This window comes from Nylanderia fulva, unplaced genomic scaffold, assembly GCF_048542155.1.
Source record: "Nylanderia fulva isolate GAGA-0341 unplaced genomic scaffold, ASM4854215v1 Scaffold28, whole genome shotgun sequence".
Classification (NCBI taxonomy): Eukaryota; Metazoa; Arthropoda; class Insecta; order Hymenoptera; family Formicidae; genus Nylanderia; species Nylanderia fulva.
Window position 1 is genome coordinate 2,253,115 of NW_028190347.1, and position 17,680 is coordinate 2,270,794.

At 32.4% G+C, this 17,680-nt stretch overlaps 1 protein-coding gene across 3 annotated transcripts in view; it reads right to left on the bottom strand.

Moving 5' to 3' along the window:
• LOC114937648 (uncharacterized) overlaps nucleotides 1-17,680 on the bottom strand; it is a 288,573-nt gene that overhangs the window by 263,481 nt on the left and 7,412 nt on the right. The window contains exons 1-2 of one of the 3 annotated variants that reach the window (XM_029311212.2): nucleotides 15,521-17,486; nucleotides 7,844-8,018 (exon numbers count right to left, since the gene is read on the bottom strand). In XM_029311212.2, coding sequence (XP_029167045.2) covers nucleotides 7,844-8,017 — 174 coding nt within the window. In that variant the 5' untranslated portion in view covers nucleotide 8,018; nucleotides 15,521-17,486. Of the gene's footprint in view, nucleotides 1-7,843; nucleotides 8,019-15,505; nucleotides 17,487-17,680 lie in introns of those variants that run through there. The other 2 variants (XM_029311213.2, XM_085483949.1) reach the window with 2 other exon arrangements.

The window sequence follows — 17,680 nt, forward strand, 5'->3', positions numbered from 1 at the left end:
TGGATCTCTGCGTATCCTCGCGCATTCATTCATAAAAATTCACTCAACCGCGTGGCTACTCCCACCGAGTGAATTGGAGGGTTCGTTCCAACCCCGATCAACGTGACAGCTCGACAAAGTTAAAGGGTACTGTGCTTCATCTTTTCAGGTTCCCTCGAGAGAGCCGCTAACAGTGTCTTGCAAAATACAAAGAAGCATGCTTTCAGGGGAACAGAGGTCGAATGACAGTCAGAGAATATACAGTGAGAGAATATACAAAATGCCAAAAATATATGTCCAAAAACTCGACATAATTAAACTCAAGATATACATATCAGATTATTTCGACTAATATAGATTAATCTTTTCGTTTAACTTGAGAAAGAGAGAAAGAGAGAAAAAAAAAGATATATGTTATTAATCGACCTGTACTTGCAGGAAATATAACCGAATATTGTTTTTATTGTAACATCACACGCGTATAAAAGCTGCGAATTTAGAGGTCGAAGCGAGGCAGACGGCTGTAAGTAATAAATACGTGTCCTTAAGCGGATTTGGGACTGGCTTTCCGGTATTTTAACGCCGCGTTTTCCAACCTACCGTGAGATTAGCACATACCCAAACAGATATCTGTTTACCTTGCTATAAAGTTACAGTAAGTCGATTTTTCAACTACATATTTTCTCCGAACTATGGCAAAGGAAATGTAATCAATCAAGCAACAATTTCTATTATGATATTGCCAATTATTTATATAAATAAAAAAATATTTGTTACTTTTAAATTTAATTTATTTAAAAAGAAACTATTAAATATTGTCGATTTCTAATTAAAGTCATTACTTTCTTAATTGCAATGTCCATCATTATCGTATCGAGAATATAAAAGATTATCTCGTACGTCGAAAGACTATTATAGCGCGGGATAAGAGTTCCCCTTTAAGAGAAACGGCTGCTCGTAATCGTAATCGTAACCGTAACGATCATGAAAGTTGAGGCGCAGATTTCGACATTAATATTCCAGCATCGCCTGCGCGAAGACCCATGCCATTAATAAACAAATCACCAGTGATTCCTAAATGACAGTCAGTTGTTGATTTCCCATAGCCAAGAAGCCGGACTGATGGCGTTTTAACGTCACTCGCCACGAAAGTTGGATGCATTAGGGCCAATTTCGATAACTTTAGGGTGACACGTTCTTATGAAAGTACTAAACAATATATGATCCCTAATTGCACTATCCGTATGACACGCTATCATTAGACTAAACATATGATTAAACTTTTAGCAATAACGCAAGTTATATTACATACAGTCATACACTTCTGCAATAAATAAAATTTACATTTGGCAAAAGGAAATAATATTAAATATAAAGATAGTTTCTCTACAAATAAATGTTTCAGTTTTAATAATAATAAATATAATGAAATGTCTATAATATACAAACACATGTGCACATATATGGTACACATTCTTCTCAATCAGTGAAAATATCACTAATTAAAATGACAAGACTTCATCAAAGATCGGTAAAAATACTCACAGTTTACAATGGAAGTACAAACTGTGTAAATATTTTCATTGAACATTGATCGAAAATCTTGCACTTTAGTAAGATATTTTCACTGATAGTTTAACAAAATGTGCATTATTTTTATATATAAAATATATATATATATATATATATATATATATATAAATTAGTAATTGACTGATTTTTTAATGAAATTTTGCTATTATATTCAGTAAAAAATAAGACGGAGATGCAAACTATGAGTATTTTCACTGATTATGGATTAAATCGTGTCATTCTAATTACTGACATTTCCACTGATTTGATTCAAGAGAATGTGTACCATATTTTATATATGTATATGTAAATTAATTAATGGTTAATTGATTATTTAAATTCTGCTATTATATTCAGCAAAAAATAAGATGAAGATGTAAACTGTGAATATTTTAACTGATTATGGATCAAATCTTGTCATTCTAATTAGTGACATTTTCACTGACTAAATTTAAGAAAATAAACTATGTGTGTGAGCGTGTGTGTGTGTGTGTGTGTAAATTAATTAATAGTTCATCGATTTTTAAAATTTTGCTATTACATTCAGTAAAAAATAAGACGAAGGTGTAAACTATGTGTATTTTCACTAATTATTAAGTCTTGTCATTCTAATGCTTGACATTTTCACTGATTTTTCGTAGGAGAATGCACTATGTGTGTTGTATGTATATATATGTATGTATGTTTATATGTATATGTAGTTTAATTCATGGTTTATCGATTTTTAAAATTTTGCAATTACATTCAGTGAAAAATAAGATGGAGGTGTAAACTGTGTGTATTTTCACTGATTATCAAGTCTTGTCATTCTAATGCGTGACATTTTCACTGATTTTATTTAAGAGAATGCACTATCTGTGTGTGTATATATGTATGTATGTATGTATATGTAAATTAATTAATGGTTCATTAATTTTGAAAATTTTGCTATTACATTCAGTGAAAAATAAGATGGAAATGTAAACTGTGTGTATTTTCACTAAATATCAAATCTTGTCATTCTAATGCTTGACATTTTCACTGATTTTATTTAGGAGAATGCACTATGTGTGTGTGTATATATGTATGTATGTATGTATATGTAAATTAATTAATGGTTCATTGATTTTTAAAATTTTGCTATTACATTCAGTGAAAAATAAGATGGAGGTGTAATTTGTGTGTATTTTCACTGATTATTAAGTCTTGTCATTCTAATGCGTGACATTTTCACTGATTTTATTTAGGAGAATGCACTATGCGTGTGTATATATATGTATGTATATATGTATGTATATATATATATATATATATATGTATATATATATGTATGTACATGTAAATTAATTAATAGCTCATCGATTTTTTAAATTCTGCTATTACATTTAGTAAAAAATAAGATGGAGGTGTAAACTGTGTGTATTTCTATTGATTATCATGTCTTGTCATTCTAATGCTTGACATTTTCACTGATTTTTCGTAGGAGAATGCACTATCTGTGTGTATATATATGTATGTATGTATGTATATATGTATGTATGTATGTATGTATGTACATATGGTATATGTAAATTAATTAATGGTTCATTGATTTTTAAAATTTTGCTATTACATTCAGTGAAAAATAAGATGGAGGTGTAAACTGTGTGTATTTTCACTGATTTTTAAGTCTTGTCATTCTAATGCGTAACATTTTCACTGATTTTATTTAGGACAATGCACTATGCGTGTGTCTGTGTGTATATGTATGTATATATGTATGTATGTATATGTAAACTAATTAATGGCTCATTAATTATTTAAATTTTGCCATTACATTCGGTGAAAAATAAGATGGAGGTATAAACTGTGTGTGAAATTTTCACTGATTATCAAGTCTTGTCATTCTAATGCGTGACATTTTCACTGATTTTACTTAGGACAATGCACTATGCGTGTGTGTCTTTGTGTATATGTATGTATATATGTATGTATGTATATATGTATATGTAAACTAATTAATGGCTCATTGATTTTTTAAATTTTGCCATTACATTCAGTGAAAAATAAGATGGAGGTGTAAACTGTGTGTATTTTCACTGATTATCAAGTCTTGTCATTCTAATGCGTGACATTTTCACTGATTTTATTTAAGAGAATGCACTATCTGTGTGTGTATATATGTATGTATGTATGTATATGTAAATTAATTAATGGTTCATTGATTTTTAAAATTTTGCTATTACATTCAGTGAAAAATAAGATGGAGGTGTAATTTGTGTGTATTTTCACTGATTATTAAGTCTTGTCATTCTAATGCGTGACATTTTCACTGATTTTATTTAGGAGAATGCACTATGCGTGTGTGTCTGTTTGTATATGTATGTATATATATGTATGTATGTATATGTGTATATGTAAATTAATTAATGGCTCATCGATTTTTAAAATTTTGCTGTTACATTCAGTGAAAAATAAGATGGAGGTGTAAACTGTGTGTATTTCACTTGCATTATTTGTGTGTATTTTCACTGATTATTAAGTCTTGTCATTCTAATGCGTGACATTTTCACTGATTTTATTTAGGAGAATGCACTATGCGTGTGTGTCTGTTTGTATATGTATGTATATATATGTATGTATGTATATGTGTATATGTAAATTAATTAATGGCTCATCGATTTTTAAAATTTTGCTGTTACATTCAGTGAAAAATAAGATGGAGGTGTAAACTGTGTGTATTTTCACTGATTATTAAGTCTTGTCATTCTAATGCGTGACATTTTCACTGATTTTATTTAGGACAATGCACTATGCGTGTGTGTCTGTTTGTATATGTATGTATATATGTATGTGTATGTGTATATGTAAATTAATTAATGGCTCATCGATTTTTAAAATTTTGCTGTTACATTCAGTGAAAAATAAGATGGAGGTGTAAACTGTGTGTATTTTCACTGATTATTAAGTCTTGTCATTCTAATGCGTGACATTTTCACTGATTTTATTTAGGAGAATGCACTATGCGTGTGTGTCTGTTTGTATATGTATGTATATATGTATGTATGTGTATGTGTATATGTAAATTAATTAATGGCTCATCGATTTTTAAAATTTTGCTGTTACATTCAGTGAAAAATAAAATGGAGGTGTAAACTGTGTGTATTTTCACTGATTATTAAGTCTTGTCATTCTAATGCGTGACATTTTCACTGATTTTATTTAGGAGAATGCACTATGTGTGTGTGTGTGTGTATGCACGTATATATGTATGTATGTATATGCGTATATGTAAATTAATTAATGGCTCATCGATTTTTAAAATTTTGCTATTACATTCAGTGAAAAATAAAATGGAGGTGTAAACTGTGTGTATTTTCACTGATTAAGTTTTGTCATTCTAATGCGTGACATTTTCACTGATTTTATTTAGGAGAATGCACTATGTGTGTGTGTCTGTGTGTATATATATATGTATATATCTAATCTTACTAATAATTTTTATAAACATTGTTAGAATAAATAATATTTACTCTCTAAAATTGTTTACACATTTTTAAATACGTTTTTTTGCTATTTCTTAAAAAACTATATATATAATTTGTCCATTTAATTTGCAATAATAAAAAATTATGTTATAATATTTTTACTAATATATATTATAGGCATTTTACTGTATTATTATATTTACTATTGTCTACTTAAATGTTGGAAGAGATTTCTCTCCAGAGAATTGCTGGTGGCACCCTCTGCTTTACTAGCTGTTAACTTCATCGCTACTGAGACTTCTTTTATTGATTTTTACAAATTTATTTATTCCTATTTTTTCTTATATGTACAAGAATATTTCCATATATTATATATTTTTATGATTATGTTTTAAATTTTGATATAGATTTAATTATTTCAAAATTAGAGTTTCGATTTTTAAATTATAATTTATAGTCGCTGTCAGAAATATTAATTTTCATTAAACAATTATAGCAATGGATTTACGATAATTCATAGCAAGAATGAGTACGATCTCCCTTCTAGCTTCAATCTCAGCAAAGACTTTATCTTATTCAGAACCGTGCAGAACAACCCTTCGAACTCCTTCCCCTGATCCTTGCCGACGGCTAAATAGCTAACTTCGCGCAACTATCCCAATAGATTATGATTATTGTGGAGGAAAGCTCTGATTTATGCAATTATCATAAATTCAGTCCCCCGCCTACTACCTTGCGTATGCTCAAGACGCTTCTGCTTTAGTTCCATTCACAAGATTTCAATAGCAAATTATACGCCCGTAAAGCGCTCATTTCTTCTTTTACGAAATATCTTTTGCGAAATTATATCCTTTTGCAATTATATTCAATATTCTGCGCACTGTCTTTTTTCATATATTATATTGCTTTTTCAATTATGAGAAATATAAATGTATAATAAATATGTATATACATGTATATATATATATATATATATATATATATATATATGAAATATATATAATGATAATAATTTGTAATATTATATATATATATGAAATATATATAATGATAATAATTTGTAATATTCAAAGAAAATATCGATTTTTTAAAATTTATATTGATAGAATATTAATAATAAATATTTAATTTTAAATAATTATAATAAATAATTATATACAAGCTTTAAAAACATTCTACTAAAATTATATATATTCTATTTTTGTATAGCAAAGAAAAACCATCCCTTATGGAGCTAAAGAAGAGCTCTACTTTCTCGGCAACTACCCCGAATCGATTGAAACGACGTCGAGAAATGTCCTTATTCACCCCTCAGCTTAACACAGCATAAGCGAAGATATCTCGTTTATCGGCTGATAATGCAATAGTAAGCCGATAAGATAATCATTTGAGATAACAATAACAATATATTTCCCTCCCTTATTTTACAAGTAATATATAAAAATGTTTAGCAATTTAATATAAACAAGTAGTTCTTATTAGAAAAGAGTCATCAAAATAAATTGATAAACTCAAAATTATATACATCATAACGTATCATCATCTGATAGTAATATGAAATTTTGATAAGACAATAATTATATAATATTTTAATATTCAGTAGTAATGCAAGTAAAAATGCAATAAAAATTTTCAAGCGCAAATATATTATAATAATTATATGATTTGTTGAGTTGAGGTTATATACAGAGGTTATTAACCTTGTGAAATATTTGCAAATATAATTTATTTATGTTTCAGAATCGTAATCATAACTAATTAAATATTGATAATAGAAATTGCTAGAAAAAAAATTATTGAAATAAAACTCATTAAAGAAAAATTATAAAAATATATTTTTATGTGTTCAATTATATACATATATTATAAAAATTTTTAATTTCCTTTAATTTATGCTTAATATATAAAATTTTGTATATAATAATGTTTTCTTAATTTAGATCATTAATTGAGATCTCATTAAAAATATTTAAAATCAATAATTTCAAAATATTATACAAGTTGCGCAATGACTTCATTTACATATTTCTTCTATAATCGGTTTAGTCTCGGCTCAACAAATTATATAAGATCAAAGATGCTATTAACAAGAATGCAGGATCGTCAATATGATAGTGATAAATCTGAAAATTATTTCTTCCGTTGTGTGCCACGGATTCAAGCTTGCGTCGACATTTATATGAGTAATAACAATGTCCCACGTACGAAATGATCGATAAAAACAGCTACTGCGTGACAATGTGAAACGTCAGCGCTTTATGTCGTTACAATCGTTTTATTTTACGTTCCTCATAGATCTTACCTTTTCATACTGCAGCAAACTGGTACTCTTCTAATTTTTCTTTACTAAATTTATCAAGTGCAAAATAAGCTTCAGGATAAGAATAATATCTTATTCATAAAGAATAAAAAATCCGAATAAGTTACAATACTTTCTTTGTTTTCTTATCACGTGATTTAAACTTTATCAAAATTCTTAGAAAATTCAGATATAATTAGTAATTAATTTAAAAACATTTACTTTTCTGTTTTACGAATTCTAAGTTTCGCAATACTAAAAGTTAAAGAAAATTAAATAAAACAGATTAATTTTGCGATTATGCATAAAAAATATTTGTAAGAAAAAATCTTTTAAAGGAATTATTTAATATTTCTCAACTCGCGATACTTCCGGTATTAAAATCGATTATTCGTACAATTGTAGGACTGACATTGTTTCGACAAATCGTCGAAATTATCGTCGGACTGCGTGCAAATTACACACGCGAAATTTAAGCGATTTAATTGAGATTGTACGGTTCTTATGACAGTCGTTGCGGATTATCCGTGAATTATTCATGTCCTACCTTTTTCGGAGAGGGATGCAACACGGTCACCGGAACTTGGCGGAGGGTTGGCATGGACGGTGGCGGTTGGGTGTGCTCCTTCGCGGGAAAACGAGGTAATTTCGACTCTCGATTCGAGGGTAACTCGAGTAGATGTTGTATCGAGTGATTCTGCCTTGTTTTCCTGGACGCCATTCTGTAAACAAATTTACATTTTGGTAATTAGTTCAATAATTCAAAATTTCAAAACTTTTTAGTGAAATATGTCCTATTAAATAATTAAACATTATTAGAGATATAGAATATCTCTGCATTTATTCCTGCGAAACGTTTATTTTATCATTCATAACTCAGTATATATTTGTAGCTTTTCTTTAATTTCCAACTCCAATGCAAATTCACTCTATTATTATTCTTTGTTACATCAGAGGAACAAATATAATTTCATAATGCGTGTTAAATATGAAACATAATTAAATCTTATTTTACTCTTAATACACGAATTTTATTTATAACAAAAATATTGTGAAACAGAGATACACTACTATAATCACGCGAATAATCCGTACGTAACCATGTGCGTAGACACCTTTTTCCAGGCGCGTAGAGGTACTGGATATCGGATAAAACTTTCGCATTTAACTTTTCCGTCCTGCTGGGGAAACGACCAACAAAGCTCATCACCGGAAAGTTTTCCGAGACAAGGATAGTCGAGAGGGAGATAGAACGCACGCGCATGCTCTCACCGCAACGTAGTCGCGACCGTGATTTCGCCAACATCCGAACTCCGACTATCCAAATATCGAACGTCTAAACTCTGATATTTGTTGGATAAGCTACAAAGTTGCACGTCATTTTACACTATACAAAAAATACACTAAAAAATAAAATATAATGTATAGGGTAACTTCTATCATAATGTAAAGTAACTGTCACATTAATCTAATTAAAATCACCTATAATTAATGAACAATATGAGTATTGATAATTATACAACATATAATGCATGTATAACTCCTTGTTTCAAGTTGGAGCAATTTTTGTTATTTACTGATTTTTTAAACAATATACGAGCTAAACGAATTTTATTGAAGCTCACATCTTTAATTCTTGAAGACATACATATATTAAAGATTGGCAAGGATTTATGAAAAAGAATCTCTTCAGAGAACAGACTCATACAACTCCTATAATATATATATATATATATATATATATATATATATACCTGTATATATATATATATATATGAAACACGTTTCCACTCTCGCGTACCTGAAGGGATGTAGTAGCTCTCGTCGCGAAAGTTTGTCTCTTTCGCGTGTTTACGCACGCGCCATATCGCGCGCGCACACAACCACATACACGTATATATATACATGGTTTGCAAACTGCAAACACATATATGTGTCGGCGAGATTACGACCGTGACCTTACCGACCAAATCATTAGCAAAAAAATGAGTAATCTTTTTAAGTAACAAAAACAGCTAATTGTTAAAATTGTTCACTCTTTATATAAAACTCATTGTATAATTACATATACATTTTTCTTTCTCTCTCTCTCTCTTTCCATAACTATTATAATTATATGCATAACATATCTTCAAAAATATAAATTTTTTAAATTAGCTACTTAAAACAATCTTGTTTTATTAGATATATAATAATCAATTCATTCTTCATTGATGTAGAATCTAATTTACAAAAATATATATATATATATATTATGCTAAAATATTTAAAACAATCCTAAAATAAGCTATATATTTCAGTCTCTTCTTCTTTTAATTAATAAATAAGAATTTATAATAGGATATCAGGTTGTGAGAGAAACTGATACAATTCATTGAGATTAATTCTGATGCAATTCATAGCAGATATGCTGCAAATATTACCAGCTTTGATCACCCAGTCGCAACAACCGTTCGTGCTGATCGATTGAACGCATTCAGCCATAATGCATATATATATATATATATATAAATGTATACATATATATATATATAACTCTAATTAGTCGTTGATATCAAATATGATGACAATACTCATAGGAAATAAAAAGTTTTCAGTATTAAAATAATATATCTTTAAACTTTTAACATCTAAAAATTATGACATAAATAGAATATGACACATAAAGAATATGAACATTTTTTTTATAAATATTTAATATTGAAAATATGTTATGTAAAATGATCTTAATTGAATATTTTAAATGTGAGAAATTTCTTTTAATTAAGTTTTGCTATTTAAAAAAATTGTCTTACATATAATTATAAAAATGTTGATATTTTTTTATAGTCTGTTCTTTCATTCCTATTGTTCAAATATTCGGTCATTTCAGAGGACCCGCATATCTGATTACGTTATCGTTGCATGATTCTACGTTTCGATTCACGTATCGTACGATAAATTCATAAATTATCTATGATCTTTTGATGAAAAATCGTATCTATGATAAATCATCGTATCTACGATAAATCACGCGGATAAATAGATTTTTGCAAGACAATAGCTCCCAACCTTTTCCTACTTCCTTCCTATTTCTCCTCAATCGATTCGCCATAAACGTGCACCGCCCGTTACGAGCATGCTCTTCTGAACTTCGACCGATTTGAAACACGACCCGAGAATTAAATAAAGTGTGATCGATCACATCCGATAGATTCGTTTAGCAGATTTCGCAAGACAATCCTCTTCGTAACAGTCTTAGCAAGTATTTAAACATGAAATACTTTATATGTAGATATATTAAATCGTAGATATTTTATATGCAATATATCTGCTACATTTTAGCTAATAAGAAAACTTTATCTGGATTTTATTATTTAATTAAAAAAAAATAATTTAAATAAAAAGTACAATCTAATATCTTTTAAAAATTTGCAAAATTTAAATTCCTAAAAGACTTCTTATTTTGTATGTCATTTATAATTTGAATATCAATAGATCTCACATAGATACATAATTTTTAAAAATTAATTTTATATTAGTTTAAAATCTGTCGAGAAGTGATGATTTCAATAAAAAAAAAAAAGAAAAAATATGAAACATTTATATGATATTATTATATCATCCCAGATATCGCGGTGAATTATATAGCGTACAGTTAAAATAACTTGACTTAACTCATAAATATATCGCGTATGAAATATAATAGATACATTTAATCTTAAATATAGAATATTAAAAAAGAGAGAAAGAATCTATCTGTAGATTGACGTGTATAGATAATAAAATATTAAATCGAATATTAATACTAATGACATAATGTTTTATGTGTGCGTGTAACTATTTTAAAGATAATATTGTATGAAGATAAATAAAGGTATTTAACAAGATGCATCCTATATATAAATCTGTCAATTAACGAATAACGCGCATAAATTAGCAAATGTTTAAATTAACTGATCTTTATTTTGTAATGTTTCTCTTTGCCCAGCGTTTCAATTCAGAATAAGCAATCAGATTTCGCTGTACTTTCGTGTCTTAGATCAATTAGCAGAAGCAAAAGCAAAGAGGAAAAGAAGAGGAACAAGGTGAAGGAGGAGAAGAGAGAAGGGAGGATACGTATTTCAGTCATCCGACCAACTTTTGCAAGTTTAATGCCCGGGCGCTCGAGTAATTTAACACGACGAAATTAACTTTTCAGTTTTACCAAAGTTTCCTGGCAACTTAACCGCGTCTCCATCCCCTTTTCGCTCCTTTCACGTCGTCCCGCGCTTTCCATCCTCCCAGAATCCACTTCCCTACACCCCTCTCGAACCAACACGAAGACCCGGGACCAACTTTTAAAGCGCTCGTCGTGGTAACAACTGCGTTGCGCGGCGCTCGCTCCGCCGAACTGTAATTCCACCCTTAAGACCTGAAGTTTACGACGTAAACTTCCCCACTCTCGCTGCCGCGAGAGGACTGATGCCGATGCTGCAAGTTTGAGAGTGAGAGGCCGAGACTGAGAATGGTATCAAAATCATTGCCTTAACCGAACGTTCATATCGAACGGTCTAAAATTCATGATAATTCAAACTTGCGTGCGTGATTTCAAACTTAACACTTCTTTCTGATGCGTCTCAATAAAGAGATAGTATTTAAAGTAAATTTTTTGTTGCATTTTTTGTTGCACATGCAGAATATTATAACGATCTACGAGAAATTAAAATAAATATTGTAAAAAATATGAATAAAAACAAACATTTTTATGCTATATGTAGACTCTACAACATTATTATAAACTATACAAATTGTATATATTATGATTCTTTACATATATTTATATATGATTAGATTATGGATAGTTATAAAGCATAAACGATGACAAATCGAAAGACTTTTACGAACAAATCCATAAAAACAAAACGTTATAAAAATGAAAAATTCATGCGCGGAATATGAAATATGTTTTCATTTTTATTACTTTTATTTTCTGCAAGACGTATACTTTATTCTTATAATTTCTTCGTGTGTGACTCATTATTCCATTTAAATTACGTTACTAAAATGTAATCATCAATTAAATGCGAATAAACAGATATATTTTTGAGATAATTTTCAACCCTTTTTTCTCTTTTTTCTTTGACATAAACTAAAAGTCTCAGTCGATCGGGAATTCTATGTCTCGTGCCAATACTTCTCCGACTAGTTTTGCGTGGCTATTATAACCGCACGATTGGCTCTCCGTTACTTCCCATTCGTCTGTCCCGACATCCGCAACTTCTCGACGATCTCTCGAATCTTTTCGCCGAGAGTCAGCACGACTACCGAACGGATACCGAAGCTTGAGATATCGTCGCTATCGCTCATTCTAAAATGTCAGTTCTTCCGGCAAACAAAGACTTTAACGACCTAGATTTTCCACTCGCATTTTTGGCAAAATTCGCTATAAAAATACCGTTCATGATGGAAAAGTGTGCGTAAACTCGTTGTTGAAAACAGGAAAAGAACCGATAAAATGCGGATAATTATGATAGATTCATACTCTTTTACGATAAAATATAGAACACAAAAAATGCACTCTAGTAAAAACTTTCATGCGAATTATTTTCTTTTCAAGTCGATTTTGATGTCCAACTTTTCAAACTGTACCATTATACAGTAATTGAAATATGTATCACGCGTTATCAACTTTTAATTGCATGCTAACGTTTCTAAGTGAGTCTTTTCATTTATATTTAAATTTTAAGATTAAATCTCTTATGACTGTTCAATTAAAACAAAAATGCATTATTTAAATTTCCTATCCATTATCGAATGCGTTATTTAATCTCATCTATTAAGTTTACATTTCTCTTACCATCTTCTATTATCGTTGCGTATATATGCATAACATGTTATTGTGCGCTGAACTAAAATGGAATAAAAAAAGAAATATGGCTTATATTTAATGTAGTTTTTACGAAAATAAAAAAAAAATTACTTGTTATATTCATCTTTTTCACCACGTTTTTTAGTAAATGTATATATATTATTTTATAATAAATATTATATATTAAAGCACTAATTTAAATAAACTACTGATCCATATATAAATATTAACGAAAATTTCAAATCGTAACAACACTAATGGATAAAAAAACTTGTTTTATATGTGTATATCATGTTTTGAAAAATATATTAAACAGAAGATAAAAAAGATTTTTAAATTGATAAAAACATACGCATAAGTTGAAGTTCAATTCATTGATAAATAACATAATTAATATAGACTGTGGAAAGATTGCCTTTCTTTTTTGTCTCTTTAATAAAAGTTAGAATTATTTGCATTTCTAATGTAAAAGTCTACGCGCCTGTTACTTCTAAACGCTTTCAACGTAACTAAAAAATACAAAAGTTTTACATGCAAACAGTTTATGATGCATTAATGTGCATCTCTTAATGACTTATATAATGGAAAGAGAGCGAAAGAATTATGATAAAATATACAAAGCTTGGCCGCAACAGCACGTCAATGTTTATGTAAAAAGATACAAGTGGAATGAAATAAATTTGCGGCTTGCGCTCTCCTAAGATACAAGGAGGAACAACAGGAAATGGCAAGGATTACGACGCGAGCGTCAACGACAGTGTCGACAACGATGACGACGACGACAACGAGACGCACGCGCGTGGAATCAGAGTTGAAAGGCCTCGGACCACGCTCCGTGGGACCTCAAAAGCGCTCGGCCAACAGCCACTTGGTGGAATTCGAAGCACAATGCCAACAACGCGGAATTACACCGCGAGAGTCGGAACGATAGCAGCTTAATTAGTACCTCTCTACCTCGCTGTGCATTGAATCGCTGTCATATGTGTTACTAAATGCAACCGGAATTATCGTTTGTGACATCTCATACGCGAAAGCAAAGAAAGCGGGGACTCTTTTCGTAGTATCTCGCGCGCGAATCAAATAGATGTCCGAATACGATATACGTGAATGTAATGCACGCCTGGGGCAAAACAAGATTAAAAAGATGTCGGTGTATTATAATACTTGCCACAGATCCATATATAAATGTAGTTAATTCGACATAAGTATAACGTCTCTCTAAAAATTCTTTAAAGTTAAAAATAAATGTATTTTTATTCGATTAATTAGTTTTTATTGAGTGCAGAATAAGAATAAAAAATGATTAACATTAAAGATATTTTTACAATATATGAAAATATATAAAAAACGGGAAAAATTAAAAATTAAAAATCGTTTGCCTATTATACAGAAAATACGCGCATATATTATAAAAAAATATAAAATAAATACAACAATATAATTTATGTGCAAACGCATTAAATATAATAAAACATGAAATACTTTATATAGAGCCATAATGAAAAAATAATAAAAGATCACATAAAAGCTCTTGAAATTATAGAATTATAGAATTACAAAATTATATATGGATCATGAAATCGTAATGATTATTATCTAAATTAACGATCAATTCACATTTTTTCGTCAAGCCTCCAATGTGTGTAGTGTGAATTAAGGTTTTCGGTTTCCGATAGAATTTGCTCCGCTAGAAGAGAAGCGCAAAAGTTTTCGACGCTCGCAAAACTTTCGAACGTGCGACGGGTTGGTATTGGTAAGTGAAAGGGGTTCCCTCGCAGAGGATTAATCTCGCATTGAGTCTGCGCGCACGGAATCCCGATAATCAAAAGCGTTGATACTCTCACAACAAGCATCGTTATATAGTCGGGCCAGCAGACGATCAGCTGACCTGGCTTTACTCCGGTATAAATATAGTATTTTGTCCAACTTGCATCGATCATCCATACAAGCAATTTCATTATTTATTACATAAATATGCTTCGATAGAAAGTTATCGGAGATCAGAAATAATTTAAAAACTAGCAGAACACAAAGTTGTTTCAACTTTGATACTACTTGTGAAAAGCATAAATGTTCAAACGCGAAAGGCGTAGAGATATAATATATATATATATATATATTATAAAAAACCTACAGAAGTATCTCTAAAGAAGAAATAATAAGTACATCGAACGTGCAAGATGCTACTGAAACTACAAACAATCAGTTCTCGAAAAGCAATTATTAATTAAAGAAAGAGACACATGTGACACAAGAGAACAATCATCAAGTTGGACAATAAGATGCACAGCATGCGATATACACGCGGAGAATCTTTCTTCGCTACTTCTATCCATCATCTAGCGTTTTACTTCTATAATAGAAACAAATAATTCATACCTCGAGCATTCATACCTTGATTAAATTTCGCGATGCGCCAAAGTATCCGCGCGATTTACACGTTATCACGTCTCGCACATATCCGAACTATCGCGGGATCCACGCGACTACAACAAGTCATCTCGCGACAATCGTATCTCGCGTCGTGCTCCACTTTACTCATCCCTTCCGTCAGCCCCGCACGCGACACGTTTATAGCTGGCACGCGTTCTGGCGTTACCGACAGAGCAAACTCGTTACTAGGTTCCGCTGAAAAGGGATGCTGCGAGCAAGAGCGCACGGGGGTGGTGAGCGATCGTCGCTTCTCCCCTCCGTTGGGCGCGCGCGACCCCTCTTCACCCTCTTGTCGTTTCTCGCAGTTTCCAGGATCTCCGGAAAACTTTGCTGGAAAGCGGCAGGCGGCAGCGGCCGAGGTGGGGGTTGGCGAATATATACGGGGTAGGTAGACTTCGAGTAGGGGAAACGGTTCTCTCCGCGTCGCTAAGCCACCCTCTCATACCCTCCGTCCACCCTTTATCTGTCTCTGTGTGTATAAGCACGAACGCGGTAAATAAAAAAGTTTCGTGTCACTCTCTCGCGAATTCGTCGGCAATGCGCAGGCACCAACATGGTCGCGCACTTCGCGAAACTTTCTCAAAACACCTATAGATTATCAAACAACAGCTACGCGAAAGCGTTTACTCGCGAAACGGCGAGAATAGTTAGGAAGAAACTAATATTCTTGGATGAGCATCGAGCTGAATATTAAATGCGTCCCTCTTGTGAGAACAACTAATTGTGAGAGTGTTTGTTTCAGAATTATATTTTGGAGAGAAACCATTTATACACCAGGAATAAAATATATGTATTTGTATATAGTAATATAACGTAGTTAATTGGGTGTGTGTACGTATATGTGTGCACCCCCTGGTTCCACATAATTATACAATACTATTTTGACATATAATCTAATGCACATACTGCGCGAATATTGTATATGCGAACAGTTCATCGTATATTCGATTATCAATAATTAATAAAGTTTATAATTGCGGAATTATTGATACGTCATTACGATGAATGAATTATACGAAAATTGAAAAACCGATTATATTGTACTATAGTTTCGAGAGAATCATAACGATAAACACATTATTCGACAATTTTTCTGCTACTTGAGGACTCAATCGGAAATCTTGAGAAACAATAGCGCGAGCGCATGAAGCACGTGGCGGATGTTTAGAAAAGTGCTACCGTGGTAATCTAGCGAAGCGCGAGAGCACGCGCGAGTTGCATAACCCGAACGGGAAAATGAAGAAGGATGAACCGCTCGGTCCGCTTAATCGTTAGACCGACAAGTGCATATAGGATAGTTTCTTTCTGATTGTCGGAAACTGTCTACTCGTGGTACGGTAGCCGTACCTGGTTGCCTGCCGCCTGCCCTCGTGGGAGTCAGCTAAGGGAAATCAATATCTCACTAGGGGTAGAGAACATGAGGAAGAGAGAGACGAGGAGCAGCGAGAGTAGGAGCCGGTAAAGGTGGAGAAGGAAGATGAGAAGGAGGTGGAGAAGGCGCGCGACCGAAGAAGGAGAAGAGGAGACGAGAACGTTGTGGAGGGTGGTCGCGCGCTCGTCGACCTCGCTCGCTCGCTCGCTCGCAACCCTTCGCGGCCGTAGTGCCACGCGTGAACTCGACCGCCGCGGTAGCACGCGTGTACCCGCGCTATCCCAACCTGACCACCCCTCCTTCGCATACCGGTCAGTAGTGAGAAGTCACCGCGGTCAGGCCACCGCGGTCAGGCTTCCGTCGTTGGTAGCGCGCGCCACGTGTGTGTTGTCCTCCTTTAGCGGGACACTACGCCACTACGCGCACGCTACGTACCCCCTTCCCTCTGTATATGCACAGAGATATAGGGGTACACACGTTAGCCCGCGTGTCATGCGAGCGTGCACCCGCGTAGCCCGCGCTCGTTCCAAACCTGTCGGCCGCTTAGCGGGAACTGGAGACGAAAACCTTGCCTCCGCATCGCGTTGCCGTCCTCCGGACTCTCGCTCCAAACTCTCTCTCTATCCCGCTCCTCTCATCCCCCGCGCGCTCCGACTCACCCCCAACTTTCTCCCTGGCCCTCTTTCTCGCTCGCCGCGCGTTCTCACACTCCGCGCGCACACCGCGCGTTTCTCGACGAAACTTTCCCG